The sequence below is a fragment of the Sinohyriopsis cumingii genome, chromosome 8 (assembly GCF_028554795.1).
Source record: "Sinohyriopsis cumingii isolate HCF-2022 chromosome 8, ASM2855479v2, whole genome shotgun sequence".
Lineage (NCBI taxonomy): Eukaryota > Metazoa > Mollusca > Bivalvia > Unionida > Unionidae > Sinohyriopsis > Sinohyriopsis cumingii.
Window position 1 is genome coordinate 3,088,346 of NC_142968.1, and position 16,069 is coordinate 3,104,414.

At 33.8% G+C, this 16,069-nt stretch overlaps 1 protein-coding gene across 1 annotated transcript; it reads left to right on the forward strand.

The window, feature by feature from the left end:
- The first annotated feature begins 5,305 nt into the window (after nt 1-5,305).
- On the forward strand, nt 5,306-9,374 carry LOC149792863 (putative chitinase 10). Its single transcript, XM_089966648.1, has 4 exons — nt 5,306-5,436; nt 6,380-6,598; nt 7,421-7,633; nt 8,244-9,374. Exons 1-4 carry the CDS (start codon nt 5,364-5,366, stop codon nt 8,438-8,440), a joined length of 702 nt encoding a protein of 233 aa, XP_089822774.1. The 5' UTR covers nt 5,306-5,363; the 3' UTR covers nt 8,441-9,374.
- Nucleotides 9,375-16,069: the final 6,695 nt, after the last annotated feature.

Here is a 16,069-nt window from a genome sequence, read left to right on the forward strand (position 1 = left end):
GGACATGCTATCTTGAAGAGAAGAAAATTTTCATAATTGAATGGAAACACGACAAAATTCCACTAATCAAGGAGAGAAAAGACTGCAGCGACTTCAAAATTGTTACTCAGATTTTGAATGGCTATGGCAGGCAATGTAGGCATAGTAGTTAACCGCATTTAGTGGAACATCCCTTATTCACTGATTAAGATGGATGCTAAATATTTTGTTACAATTGAAGCAACTTGTATCACGTTCTAGTTTATTTAAATTTGCATTCTTAGCTAAAACGATAAATTAAAAGTCCAATGCGAGAATTATGTGTAAACTTAAGTTTGAATTGTCCATACCTAAAAAAAATCGAATGAAGTGTCATTATAAATTTACAGAGCATCGTTTACGATTAGTGCTGTTCAAACGTTCACCCTCAGAAAGTTGGTGTACGTAATACCTGACACGGATATGCCTAGTGTAGGTAATACCTGACACGGATATGCCTGGTGTAGGTAATATCTTACACGGATATGCCTAGTGTATGTAATACCTGACACGGATATGCCTGGTGTAGGTAATACCTGACTCGGATATGCCTGGTGTAGGTAATACCTGACTCGGATATGCCTGGTGTAGGTAATACATGACACGGATATGCCTGGTGTAGGTAATACATGACCACGGATATGCCTGGTGTAGGTAATACATGACCACGGATATGCCTGGTGTAGGTAATACCTGACACGGATATGCCTGGTGTAGGTAATACCTGACATGGATATGTCTGCGAAAATGACGTGTCTTTAAAACAAAAGGATATTATGTCAGTAGATCTTAACGCATATGGAATTTGCCATAGTCGAATAAAACGTAGGGTGATTCTCTGCAAGCCATTGAAACTATGATTGCTACAACTACGGCCAATACCACCATGGCTAAATTGAGAGAAAGAAAATGAAACAAAATGATGAAAATTTTTTAAATGACTTACAAAAGTAATGTGCAATCCAGATCCAGAAGCCAGATATCTGATTACTTTTGCACATTCTATTATTATGACTCTCTGTTCATAAACTAAGCAACAGAAAAGAGCGAAACACAACAAGTTTCGTACAAGTCAACACAATTTATTTCACTAATATGATTCCAATTTATGAGTGGTGTTCGAAATAAGATCCAGTGTTGAAGGTGTTGATGTGCCTGTGGTCTTAAATATAATAATGTACCGGTAGCCTGAAGTGTGATGATGTGCTAACAATTTCCCAATCAATGAAGAAAATACAACCCAAGATATCTTAGTCTGAACTCACTATAATTCCAAATTATTGTTTCTGTCCAAGAATGTTATTTAAGAGCAATTTATGTTTTCAGTGAACAAATAGTTGGTATAAACAATTTCACCCAAACCAAATCTGAACACAGTCATAAAAATGATTCTGTCTAAAGATTTTAAAGCAACCGATGGATAATTTTTCAAGTAAACAAGATTATATTTAAACAAATCTAAGACACAATAAAGATGCAGGATGTAGAACAAAAGTTCATTTCTAGAAACAAATCTAAGTTCTAAACAAGACAATGTCTGTTCTCAAATTATAATAGAAAATGTTGTAAACATCGGGTACCACAGGTTATTCCGGTATAATACCAATGTTCTAGACCCAGACTCAAATAAATAGGTTTACCTCTACTGATAATGATCATAATATGTATTCAACACTCATTGGAAAATATTGACCATGTATTATTTGTTTAGCAAAATCAAAGTTACTCGTCAGGTACAAAAAGAATTTGATTTGGAAAAGGTCAAGTTCAAAATACAATTCTACATAACATAATTATGGAGAAAGAAGCTAACTAACAATACAAGTTAAATATACATGACACTGCCTATTTTTATAAAATATAATGATATTATAAACATAGCAGGTAAATAATTTGAGTAACCATTATCAACTACAACTCTGTAAAGCTAATCGCAATTGGTCATTTTAATGTGCTACGGGGATTCAGCACCTTTTAAATATAACCGCATAGTTCAATGTGTCCACATCGCTCTCTCTCTCTCTCTCTCACTCTCAGTATAGCCCTCTTTCACCTAAATTATATGTCTAACTCCTTTTCTTCATATTTGCAAGGATTATGATAACTTGAATACTCGTTATAAACTAGAGAATCAATGAGAATGGATAGGGCCTACACGGAAATATCTTTGTAATACTTTCCGGATTGGCACTTTAAAGCCTTTTGATAGCCAACGTCATTGTCGTTTTACCTGTAGAAGTTCTTTTCCCCTTTGTAAATGAAGCGAACCCACCCTCTTTTAATATTTTTTATTCTGAACACGATGTGTGACCGTAAGTTGGACAAAATCCATCATGTTTGTTTGAAATAACAGTGCAATCAATTACGCATCCATATTAGCATAACCGCAGACCGCAGCTTTTTGCAAACGCAGTATCTAATTATGGACAATTTATCTCCTTATCAAATTGTTAACAGTAAGTCTCAGGAATGTGGCTAAAGAAAAGTATTCTTATTAATTAACTTTAAAACTATTATAATGTTCAATAAATGCCAGGGATAATTACATTTTACCGTATGTATTTTATATGGCTATAAGTAGACACCAACCGATTAATTAGCTTCTTTCATGTCAAGTTGGCAACCTCATTAGCATGGATCTTAATAATACGTCATCTTAAGGAAAAAAAATTAAAGTCGGAAGTTCAAGAGCATTTTCACAGAATAACCTGAGATATATTATCAGTATATATATATATCAGTATATATATATATATATATATATATATATATATATATATATATATATATATATATATATATATATATATATTGTTCATTGCGTCATTTAATCTGTCAAGGATAATGTCCATACAAGTAAAGTATTATTAAAAAATATTAAATCTTTCAGTGATTTCAAAAATAACGCGATATCTAATGACCAGAAATATATATAAATGATACCGTCCGTGCGACGAATATCAAAACTAATCATGCATCATAAAACGGTGTAGATGACAAAGTGTCGGAAACGTGATATGAAACATTGCGTATCTTCTTTTACTCGTGAACAAAAAATTTAAAATAAAAAACGAAACGAAAAGGGAATGTAAAATTGTATATTTCAAATACATTATGAAATAAATGATTATGGTGCATCCCGGTTTGCAATAGGATGCTATCTCTCTCTCTCTCTCTCTCTCTCTCTCTCTCTCTCTCTCTCTCTCTCTCTATATATATATATATATATATATATATATATATATATACCAAGGTTAATTACGTTATCTTATGGGAATAACATCATCGATTGTTTTGTTTACCCAATGTTAAGTGTTGGCATGCCATAAAAGCGTACAATAAACCGTGATCTCTGAAGAACAAAACAGCGAAAGCGTTACAACTCTATAATTTAGACTGACATTTTCAAATCTCAGACAACACGACTATGTAACGTAACGAGTAATTTCTTTGGTGAACACGCCATCGTGTGAACAAGATCAGCTGCTAATATTTCATAAACTTTCTGTAAGAACTGCAAATAGAATCGTGCCAAGAATCAACGGCATGTAACACTAAGAAAGTCGTGTATATTGCGAATCGTGCGACTAAATTCTTATTATTTGAACATATTTTAAATTTGCAATATTTACATGCTATGTCCATTAAGTATCATGTCGATTATCCAATGCAGGCATGAGAGTGCAGATATGTCTTTATGACTGCACTGAGGCATTGGGGACAGTTTGTGTGCAAAATGATATGCATTCAATGCAAACACCGAAATCTTTCAACTTTACCAAGTATACAAATATATTGTCTTCAGCTGAAAGTACGTATGCAGCTTGCATGCGTTTCTCTGCAGAGGAATATATATATATATATATATATATATATATATATATATATATATATATATATATATAAATATATAAATATATATATATATATATATATATATATATATATATATATATATATATATATATATATGTTGAGATAGTTATAAATATACACCAGACAGAATTAATATTTTAATACAGATAATACCATCACATAGGTTAGATAATTTTTAATTCGTGCTCTACGAAGATTCGAACCATGTCCGCGAATAAACGGCAACCATCGCCTTGGCAGCACACACGAGCCCATGTTCCCTCACGAATAAGCAAACATGACCAAAAAAGGTATATATATATATAGACAGAGAGAGAGAGGGGGGGAAGGGAGGGTGTGTAAAAAAGCCATTTTTGATGATGTGTACCTCACGCTCGGTTTAAATGGGACTTGAAAAGATTTTTCTTCATCTCCGAATAACCAGTTTTCTCGAAAATTTTAATAATGCAGATAAAGATGCAGAAAAACCGCTTACAGTTAGATGCATATATTTATTGTAGGGTTACTGCCCTTTTATTTTCAATCGAAAGGAACGGCTAATCGACTGTAATAAACGGATGGATAGGCCGATATTATGCTTGAAGTGTGCTAGAACTTTCTAACATTACTGATCGATCTGCTGAGGAAAACAAACGTAAAACTAATTATCGCCAATTTCTTAAAGCATTAATCAGAACAGTATCATCTGGCGGTCCCAGATTTCATAGATGCCCTCTTTATATTATTTAGATGCATTGTGACCGTGAATAAGTTTAGTGACACATAAAGGCTGTGAAAGGAGTTCTCAAAACTCTCTCTCTCTCTCTCTTTCTCTCATTTAGACTGGTGTTTATATTTTTATAGATGAAAATCCCTAATTAAAATAATTAGGGAGCATGACTATTATGCCTCTTCCCTTCGATTCGGATTGATTCTAGAATGTCTCCAACAATACACGTGTTAATTATGGTACAGTCTGCCAATGTCTATTTACACAGCTTACGCCATGCCATTCACTAAGGGTTTTTTTGAATGCGGTGTGATTCGGCTATTGACAGTTTACCAAAACATCCTTAACCTTGTAGCAGAAAATTAATTTAAAATAAAATATATCAAAATAACCATCTTATCTCGTGATTAAGACCTTTAAACCGCAGGCAAAGTTAATAATAGTTATGACTTTAAATAGGTTGTATAACTGCATTTCGGAGGCATAAGGTGGAAATTAGACACGATGACAAATAAGGAAATATTGCGTGCTGCCCACAATTACACGTCAAAATTCTGTTCAAATTTTTGCAACTTTGAAATTCCCCTTCTTATGAATACCTATACATTGTTATAAATCATGTAAAGCGGAGGAATATTTATCTCGCTGATTAATCGGCTGTTCCTTAGAGAGAAAAAAAACTATATATATATAAAGCAGTTGGAAAAAGCTTTTGTAAGTCTTCCATTAACTTGAGACCAAAGAAGTTGTGGTTTAGAAGATGGAGCGTTTCACGGTTCTCATTAACTTCATACTTGCAATGTTGTATACAACAGAGACCGCAGCGTCACCCAGTAAGTATCTCTCTCTATCTCTTTCTCTCTCTCTCTCTCATTTCCTATTGACATTCTCAGAGTAATGAAATTTTCGATTTCTAGTGAATCCTATTAAAACTGCAAAGTGTATAAGGATTTTAGAACGTATTTCATGTTTAGATCCGTTGCTGCATAAATTGCATACCCTTTCATAATTCTAAGGAATTTTATTTATTGATTGAAATTGAATACTTCAGGTTTCTACCATACACTAAATTGGTCTCTTTGTCTTGAGCCAAAAATTACACATTCCGCAAAGTAAAAGTGAAATGTACAATGGTGCGAACTAAAAACGGAACGTGTGGGAAAATTGGCTAATTTAATTGCACTGTTTTTTTTATGTTTGGCCTCCACAATTTGGTTTTTGGAACTACCGGAACGTGTTTGTAAATGAGGCACACTGAGCATTTCAACATGACCTTAAACAGAAATTTCGAACCGACCTCTTGAGTTAGAAATGTTGCATAGCATACGTTTCACACAACCTGTGACTAGTCAAGTAAGTGAAATTTCCTTCCCCATGTGGGTAACGGGCAATTAATGGATGATCTTGTGATACGGGTCGTACTCTACCTTGACCTCTTTTGCGGTAGATTAAATATGCTATTTTGATCAGGCTTTACCTGCCAGGTACTGTGTCACACAGGTACTAGGGCCGACCAGCTACCTGTCATGTATTGGATTACCATCATCTGAAAAGAAAATATTGCCTCTGTTATTGACCGAAATATGAACACAACTGCCTCTTTTGTTACGTAACATCTCATCGATATGATAGTGGCATTAATACAGCAATTACTATAAAGCCTAATAGAAATATAAAACTGACGGTGTCGTAAAAAACAAAGAAATCACATTTTTAGATCTGTAATAAATGGGTTTGGCCTATGGAAAAGTGGCATCGTCTTATATTCATTCCTAGGTTGTGTAGACTCCTGTTTTGGAGTAGAGAACGGGTACTATCAGTATTGCCTAAACTGTCATCAGTACGTGACATGCGTTTATGGGATCATGTACATTAGGCCATGCCCCGATGACCTTGTGTGGGATGACGAGGCCAAGAAATGTGTGTGGACATCAACAACATGTGATGCAAAGTCCAAGTCGAGACGATTTCCGCTAGAAGTAGTAGCTCCAAAAGGTAGTTTTATTTACTCGGTTTTTTCTCTTCTTCTTCAGAGAACTTAAATACGTTTATTGATATATGTTGATCTTGCTCAGGCTATCCAACCATGTATGAAATGACGTTGTTATGACGTTGTTATGAAATTTGATTGGATATCCTTCGTGTATGCGTCACCAGCAATGTGTACAAAGTCCAAACTGTAATATAAATCAGCAATATGTATCCTTTTATTTCTGATTTCCCTCGCGTTTCTTATTTCAATACAATGCACCTATACTTACATTAAAATGTGACAAAACAACTTTACAAACGCGCGATTATCTGCGAGAATTAGTTTAATTTGATAATGTATTTAAAATGTATATGGGACTTTCAGGTTACACAGTAACAGTAAAAGTTGGGCAAGTTATATTGTGCAAGGATAATTCAATATGAAGTTGCATATGTTACTGTTTGCCAACTTAATTAATTCGAACAAAGTTATCGAGATGTTTTCAGCAATATCCGTCTTGCTATATTAAATGCTTTTTCCCATGTGTAAGCAAGTACGATGTTGAAAAATCCATTTAGACTTTGACTAAATCTTTAATACAAATTTACAATATCTTTGTTTTCTCCCATGTAGTAAGAAAACAATCGGACTTGCTAATAGGAAAGTTCACGTATATTTCGAGTTATGGCAGTCATTTTCAATGGTTCGCAAAACAAGATCTGTATTCCTTAATCACACGCACACTGGAAGATTGTATTTCCTAAGTGTTTACCACATCAGACAGTGCGGATAACAACGTTCATTATATATAAAAACAATTTATTTTCTTATATCCTCTTTCAAAGGTTGCGTTGACTCCTGCATTGGAGTACTGAATGGAGACTATCAATACTGCCATAATTGTCACCAGTATGTGTCCTGTGCTTTCGGATTCAAATTCATAATGCCATGCCCTGATAACCTTGTCTGGGATGACGTCTTGAAGAAATGCCACTGGGTATCATCAACCTGTGTGCCAAAGTCACGAATATTTACATCAGACATAGAATCCCGAAAAGGTACTTTCATTTTCTACTGAATATGTATTTAGATCATTTCTAGTATGAAAACAAAAACAAATTCAACTCCAACCTCAAATGGCTGTCTAAGAAAGTTGAAAAGGTGAGAAGGGAAAGGAGAGTGGGCTATGAACGTACTATGGAATTACGACTGATGTTATCTGTACATAGAAAACTACGAACTCAATTTAATATAAATCGGAGGTACTGTTATTATTGTCCGTGATTGGAAATTAAATCGAAAGTTCTGTTGTTTTCAATGATTATTTATATCTTGCAATGACGTTACTTTGTCACGGGATATATTCTGTAAACTTGTAAGATCATTTATGTTAAGGGATAACAATTCCTATATAAATTAGTTTATAGTACATAGTCTGACAAGGTTTGCATGATCATGCGATATGCAGATTTTTGCATTTAAGAACATCACTGCACTGGCATTGCATCTAACTAATCTCTAGAATCATATAGTACTGTCACATTGTTATCACTATGGAGATATGTGATAGCTTAACGCATGCGTTCTTATGTTCAAATAACATTTCGAAATTCGTATGAGCTAGTTTCTTTATAGAGAAACATTACATCATGTTAAATGAATTTACAGGTTGTGTGAAATCCTGTGATGATGTAAGAGATGGACAATACCAGTACTGCCCCGACTGTCGCCAGTACGTTTCGTGCGTTCACGGGAACATGTACATCATTCCTTGCTCCTACGACAAACTCTGGGATGATAATGAGAAGAAATGCGTTCGGATATCCTTTACATGTGCGGCACTAGGACCTGATAATCACGATTAGCTTTCGTTTCGTTTCTAAAGGTTTTACCGTTATTTTTGGATGGAATGAACCTTTTGCATCCGAGACAAACATGTGTACCATTGTTTTGTAAGCATAAACGTATAATCAAAAAGTACAAAATAGTCATTCAATACTTTGACAAATTTTAAAATCTTGTAGAATAAAATATACTTCTGTTTAATTTCATATATGAACAAATGTACTATCTCCATTACAAAGATAAATGCGCATACTCATTCAAATAGTGCATCATATAAATGCGCATACTCATTAAATAGTGCATAATATAAATCGGAATATCTTCTTTTTATACGTTACACAATATGAATTGGGTTAATAATGTAGTACATACTAAAATGGTCATGAAAATGGTTGATAAACATTTCAATTTCGACGTTTTTGAATTATAAAGGATATATGGTGGCAGTCCAATGAATGACAAACATTAGGTCTAAAAGAAAACAAGTTGTCAGTGAGCTTATAAATCAGGTGGTGTTCATACCTTTGCCAGTGATAGCATTGGTTAGACATTCCACAGGTATCCACACATGTTCGAGTTTGAGTGACATGTAGCGAGACGTTATTTATATATTAAAAAATCCAGATGAACTTGACAAGCACGCTCTTCTAACAGACAGCTCAATGCTGTACAGATCTGCAGTGCGTCTGATATGCAATATTCCTGTCAATGTTAAATTATTAAATTACTTTAAAGTTTTGTGCCAACGGTGACTTACATTAAAATAGATTAACATAAACAAACAGATGGATGGATGGATGTATACGTACAAATGAATGAATGGATGAGTGAATATACGAATCACTCAATCAATGTATATTTATTTGAGTTTGTAGTTTGCAAAATATATGAAGTTCTTACACTATGCTGTTTACACATTTCTGAAACTGAAGAATAAAGTTTGTATTATGGCAATTGCTTACGTCAGTTATTGTATATACAAATATGCGATTGAAGGTAATTGTTCACATTTTCCATTCTCGTAAAGACTATAATGTTTGGTTACTGTACTCTTTTTCCATACTCGTAAAGACTATAGTGTTTGGCAACGGTATACGTTTTCCATACTCGTAAAGACTATAATGTTTGGTTACTGTACTCTTTTTCCATACTCGTAAAGACTATAGTGTTTGGCAACGGTATACGTTTTCCATACCCGTAATATTTTATGTCTCTTTGATACTGGCTGTGATAGCAATCCTTCAATTTGTCTCAGCAACCGGATGAATGATAAACAAAGAAAGAATTATACAAGAAGGAAATGAGTACCACGGTCCATATTGAAAGAAAACAGCCACACAATATTTTGTCATTGATATTTACCCTCGTGCGTAATTCAAATGCCAGCAAGCAGAGATATAACGACATATCTCGTTACTGGATGGGGAAAATTTATACGTTACGAAGGTTTTGCTGTATTTAAAATTTACATTTGGTATTGAACAACTAATATAAACAAATTTACGTTTACTGGGATTATGATTTCTTTCAAAATTCTTAGTAGCAAGTAAATGTTCGCAAGTAATGAAAACAAATCATTAGAAAAATAATTATTCTAAAATGAGGACTAAAGTTTCTTAACTTATATAATTACTCGCTGCAAACAAGACCAAAAGCACTTTATAAAGGTCCCAAGGCAAAAGTGAACATTAACATTATTAATACTGTCGGGCAGTGGCTGAGGCCAAACGTACACCTCGTAACATGGCATTTATCCACTGCGTTTCTGAAACTAATAAAATCCGAGAGGAACAAATTCTAAATGAAACTAACACTAGTCCATATTGAGAAAATAACATCTGAGAGCGACGCATTCTACATAAGACCAACAGTAGTCCACACAAGGTCTTAAACATCTGAGACGAGCACAGTATATGTAAGAAAAACGCCTGCCCATAAAGGGTCAGAAACGTACGAGAGGAACACATTTTATATAAGAAACACTCCAGCCCATAATGGGTGAGAAACATCCAAGAGTACACATTTTATATAAGAGCAACTCCAGCCCATAATGGGTCAGAAACGTCCGAGAGGAACATATTTTATATAAGAAAAGTTCCAGCCCATAATGGGTGAGAAACATCCAAGAGTACACATTTTATATAAGAGCAACTCCAGCCCATAATGGGTCAGAAACGTCCGAGAGGAACACATTTTATATAAGAAACGTTCCAGCCCATAATCGGTGAGAAACGTCCGAGAGGAACACATTTTATATAAGAAACGTTCCAGCCCATAATGGGTGAGAAACATCCGAGAATAATACATTCTATATAAGAACAACACTAGCCTACACCAAGTCAATAACATCCGAAAGAAGCAGATTTATACACAAATAAATGAAGCCTATAGAGGGTCACAAACATTCGAAAGGATCACGTTCTAAATAAAACCTACAATAGCCTTTACTGGATTAGTTTTACATATCATAATAATGACATGTGCTTGAAAGAATATTAACGTCAGTAAACTTCATTTACTTGGTAGTAACAACACAACCATGATCAATCAAACACTAATAAATCCACGCAAAAAAATTGCCGAATTTGCAAATAGTATTTCCAGCGTTTAGTATCACTCTGCTTGTCCAGACCTATTTAACAGCCAAACGACTGACCAAAGAAACATACTTTTCTCATTTCGTTTTTGGAAATATCGTTATTGTCAGTAACGTCTCATGCGATTTGCCATCAACTTAATCAGATACTATATATGATGAAGAACAAGACGTTGCGGCTTTTTAGATATTAACCTATTTTTATTCTAGAAAATGAATTTGACTAAAAGTGTTGATAAATCCGTTACTCCTTGATTCTTATCTCTCAGCTAGGCATCATAAGTGAGTCATCTGTTTGTGTTGGCAATGAGTTTCTCTTCTTACGCTACGCTATTAACACACACGAGCTCTAAAACTTAAAACTCATAAACTGCTTGACAGGCCAAAGGAATCTAATCTTGCTACGCAGATTTCAACCGAGACGCTTAAAGTATGCACATCCGCTAGGGAAATGGTGTTTGTGGAACCATTATAGTCTACGATAAAACGGGATAGTCATATGAATGTAATGCAGTCGTTTATGGATAACAACGAAAGTGTTACGAAATTGGCTTTATCTTCTTTGCCTTCTCAGTTTTAGACACTATAGCCCGTTATTAATGACGCTGTTAGTTGTTCAGTTTAATATTCCTTTTATAATTTACCCTGTCCTAAATTTTATAATTTACCCTGTCCTAAATACTGTGCTACAGGTTACGTTCAATTATTATTTTTCAAAATTTATTTAAATTATGAAAACAAAATTACAACCTAGATATTGAGATGAATGTGGTATTTTGGTTTCTTATTGTTTACATCTGAGCTGATGGCATGGATTAAGGAAAGGTTTATCTCAGCAGGTAGCACGATTTCGCTTGGCAGTGTAGACGAAAATTGATTCTTTGCATTTGTAAGTGATCAGTTTTTGTTTCAATATACTAATTTTGCAATCTATGCGTATTTTTCTAAGTTTCGTTGGCATGAAAAAGTAAGTTTGCTTCATTAATGGTGTACATAACATTCGTATATTTAAATTCTGAAGAGAAGCCAGTTATAATATTTTAGCAATAGATTAAAGGAACATAAACCGTCTTAGCTTTCTCTGGGGTTATGGAATTCACAGTCATATTCCACAGCTTAGCGTATGTTTTCAATTCAGTCTCAATTAGCCTAATTGTTAAACGTGTTGAGCTGGTCACTATTGATATTTTAGTATTCACTGTAAACAGAAGTAAATTATTTAAATCGCCTTGTGTTGGAAAGATTATCTCATCGGGGATTGATTGCGATGTACATTTGTATGCCTCTTTATTCTCACAATACCTTTAAGTGATCCAGAGATGCACATTTGTTTAAATTCGACAACCCACTTCAGTGCAAAATATACGCAGTCATTGTACTGAAGATACATAGTTCTATCGTTTACTTTTAGTTTGTAGCCCACAGCCGATTCAGCGTAAAGTGCTTATTTGCACTGCGTTCTATTACTGTTCTTTTTATTAATGAAAGAAAACGTGGGGTGGTGGCTTATTTTACTTATCGTTTATAAGGTCTGACGCTATCACGTCTGGCGATAGAAAAAGATTAGTAGAAGCATATCGGACATTATTTAAATGTCCATCGACATTACTATTGAAAGCCTGACGGAACTAAAGTTATTCCTAACCAATTTCATAGAACGTAAAGCTATCAGGTACTCGTAGACGAGTGTTTGAGCTTTAACGTAAACATTCACCATTTATATCGACTGTGTTTTTGGCATTAACTAAAACTAATCCTCGAAAAAAAAAAACAAGTCACCGTTATATCATTATCCAAGGCTTCAAACGTGAAATGATCTGTTTATGAAGGAAGCAATTTTTACCATTTTACTGAGACAGAATAAATACTGAGATTTTGACATTGATTTCTTAACCTGACAATTCCAGTCGTAGTTATCGTTCAGGATATTATAGAATCAGTCACATATAAACTTGATTAATGGATTTAAACTTAATTGTGACGTTGTTGGCATTTGCATTATCGAGATGAAACATGTATATAGTAATACTATGAATATTCACCTAAACAATTGATTGACGTATAAGTAATCAGTTACCATGTGTTTGATGAAAAAGTACCTATAATTTCCTATTTTACGTAGAAAATTGTGTATAAATATCAAGAACATTAGGTTTCACCCTTAACATCAACTTAAATAGCTGCTCCATGGTTATTCCTGCATACATACATTCATATGCACTCACTTTTCTAATCTCTCTTGTCAACATTTTAATTGTATCGTCATTGTATACTTGTTTCAAAGAGATTATTCTACCATATTACTAAATCAGTTAAGGAAGTTATTTTGTCTATCGATCGGAATAAAATGTATAAACAACTCCATGGAAACAGAAAAGTTGTAACAAAATATTTAAGATAATGAAACACAATATGAAAGTGTCTGATAGGCTAGTGTATCAGAAAGGAAAAAACATGCACAATACTATTTCAGAATGTTTCTATGTAGATTTATTTATATGGATTTATTTATATATATGGATTTATTTATACGGATTTTTTATATGGATTTATTTATATGGATTTATTGATTTTTATATGGATTTATTTATATGGATTTATTTATATGGATTCATTTATATGGATTTTTTATGTGGATTTATATATAGGGATTTTTTATATGGATTTATTTACATGGATTTATTTATATAGATTTTTTTAAGGAATTAGGATTTATATGGATTTAGGATTTATTTATATGGATTTTGTTATGGATTTATTTATATGGATTTTGTTATGGAGGTCATATTATGCACAATGTCATCAAAATCCTTTACATTATCGCTTAGACACAATCTTTTTTCGAAAGTAGTAATACTATTTCCGCGTCTTGAAACAAAAATATTATAGCTTATTGATCACTTCATCAGTAGGGTAGGCTTTGAAGCACAATTACTATATTAATATCCGTAATTTTGGCATTGTTGTTATTTGTGCTATAGTCTTGCAGTCAGCCCCCCCCCCCCCCCATGATCTGCTAATCAAATTAGATCATGGAGCATGTCAATGGTATATAATAATAATAATGAGGACTTTGTATAGTGCCTAATCTTTAGAAGGTCTAAGCGTTTTACAACATTAGACAACACCTATAACATAAAAAACATATAATGATATGATTTCAAAAACAAACACCATGAAATTAGAAAACATAAAAAACATGCTGAGAACATTTAAAGTAGGAAACATTATTAGGTCTTTAAGTTTGTTCTTGCAGTCGAAATAAGTGAGTTTTGAGAGCACTCTTGAATGTGATCACTGTGCCTTTGTGTCTAAGTTCAGTGGGCAATTCATTCCATTTTGCTGGGCCCTGGTATGCAAGAGAACGCTGTCCATATGACTTTGTTTTCATAGTGGGAATAATGAGTATACGATTGTCAGAAGAGGAGCGTAAGTATCTTGCTGGTGTGTACACATGGGTGAGATCGGATAGGTATGTTGGACTAGAGTCCGACAGTGAAATGTAGCACAGAGAACACATTTTGTGTTTGATTCTGGATCGAATAGATAGCCAGTGTAGGGTACAGAGCAGTGGGGAGGTGTGCACTGATAATGGTACTCTAACCATGGTCCGAGCAGCTGTGTTATGAACCTTTTGAAGTTTCTGGAGGAGATATTGAGATGAACCAGACAGAATTGAGTTACAATAGTGGGTTGGTTAACTGGTTGTTTGAGGTTGAAAACATTAATGGAATCTATGAGTTTTGATGTGTTTTGAGTTTCCGGGAAAGTGAAATTTTAAATCTCCAAGAATAATCAGGTTGCCACCTATCCAATTTCCATACTCCAGGATATTCGGAAACTGCTCCACAAAGAGAGATTCAGCCAGCTTGTTTTTTTCTACTAGGTGGAGGGCGGTATAGGCAGAAAAAATGGACTTACTTCCCTTTAGGGTTCATTTTTGTATTGGTTGAGTAATATTTAAAAGAAAGACATGACAAATGCAAGTAATAAATCAATTGTTGGAAAATTATCTCTAGAAAATGTCAGTAAAGGCTGAATAACCTTAGTCGTAATTCTCACAGTGGGGCATCTAAAAACACGCATATTAATCGGCTTGGCAGAAGGCCCAATGACCGTCTTCATTTCAAACAGGTGATTAATTTCAGCTCAAGTCGTCTGTTGCCTAACTTCCGTGTTTTACACAATCAATTTTGCAACGTCAGTGATCAATCTTTATTCGTCATGCATTATATTTCATTTGTAGGAGATATTTGTGCACGACACATTTTGAAAGTATAACAGGATTGGGAATCTGACACTGAGTAATGGGAGACATAATATCAGAAGTATGCAACATAGTTTTGGCAGTTGTTCGGAAATTGTTTCCAATTAATAAGTAAGCTCACAGCAGTCCACCCTGTTTCTATAAAGAACACACATTATTCAGATAGATCAATAAGTACTTACCGTTTGATTTGCTCAAAGAAAAATTCATGAGTTACATTAAGGCTGTTTACCGAAACGTATGTAAGATTTGACACTATTCAATCGATGAGTTTAATAATTAGCAAATTGAATAAGTAAATAGCGGTGTTGTTTCTTTGCATCTCGCTACGTCATCGTCGTAAACTGCCTTTGTTCAAACCAGCATTATCAACACCAGCACGTACTGATGATGGACATTAGTAGGACAGTAGCTCGTTTTCTTTATAAATATAATCGGATGTATGAGAATTGAGTTACAATTAAACACGAGACAGGAGACATTTTGTTAATATAAAAAAATGTGTTAAAATCGAATGAATATCTTTAAATGATGAAAAAATAAAAATAGAAAAGAAGAGAAAACAATATGTGTGTAGATGTTTTAATAACAAACGTTAGTATGTAATATTATAGATGTTTTGTCTTAACGCTAACTTCTACCTATAGCGTTTCAAAAGAGTCATGCAAATTATGCATTGATCTAAGGCTCAAACTGGAATCAGTACAAAGTAATGTGATGCAAAACATACCAGGCAACACAAAATAATTGCATGAAAAAGCTAGAAAATAATAATAATAATAATAA

Coding starts and splice junctions, on each gene's coding strand:
- LOC149792863 (XM_089966648.1), top strand. CDS start 5,364: ATGGAGCGTTTCACGGTTCTCATTAACTTCATACTTGCAATGTTGTAT. Junction 6,599..7,420: donor AGAAGTAGTAGCTCCAAAAG/GTAGTTTTATTT, acceptor CCTCTTTCAAAG/GTTGCGTTGACTCCTGCATT. Junction 7,634..8,243: donor AGACATAGAATCCCGAAAAG/GTACTTTCATTT, acceptor ATGAATTTACAG/GTTGTGTGAAATCCTGTGAT.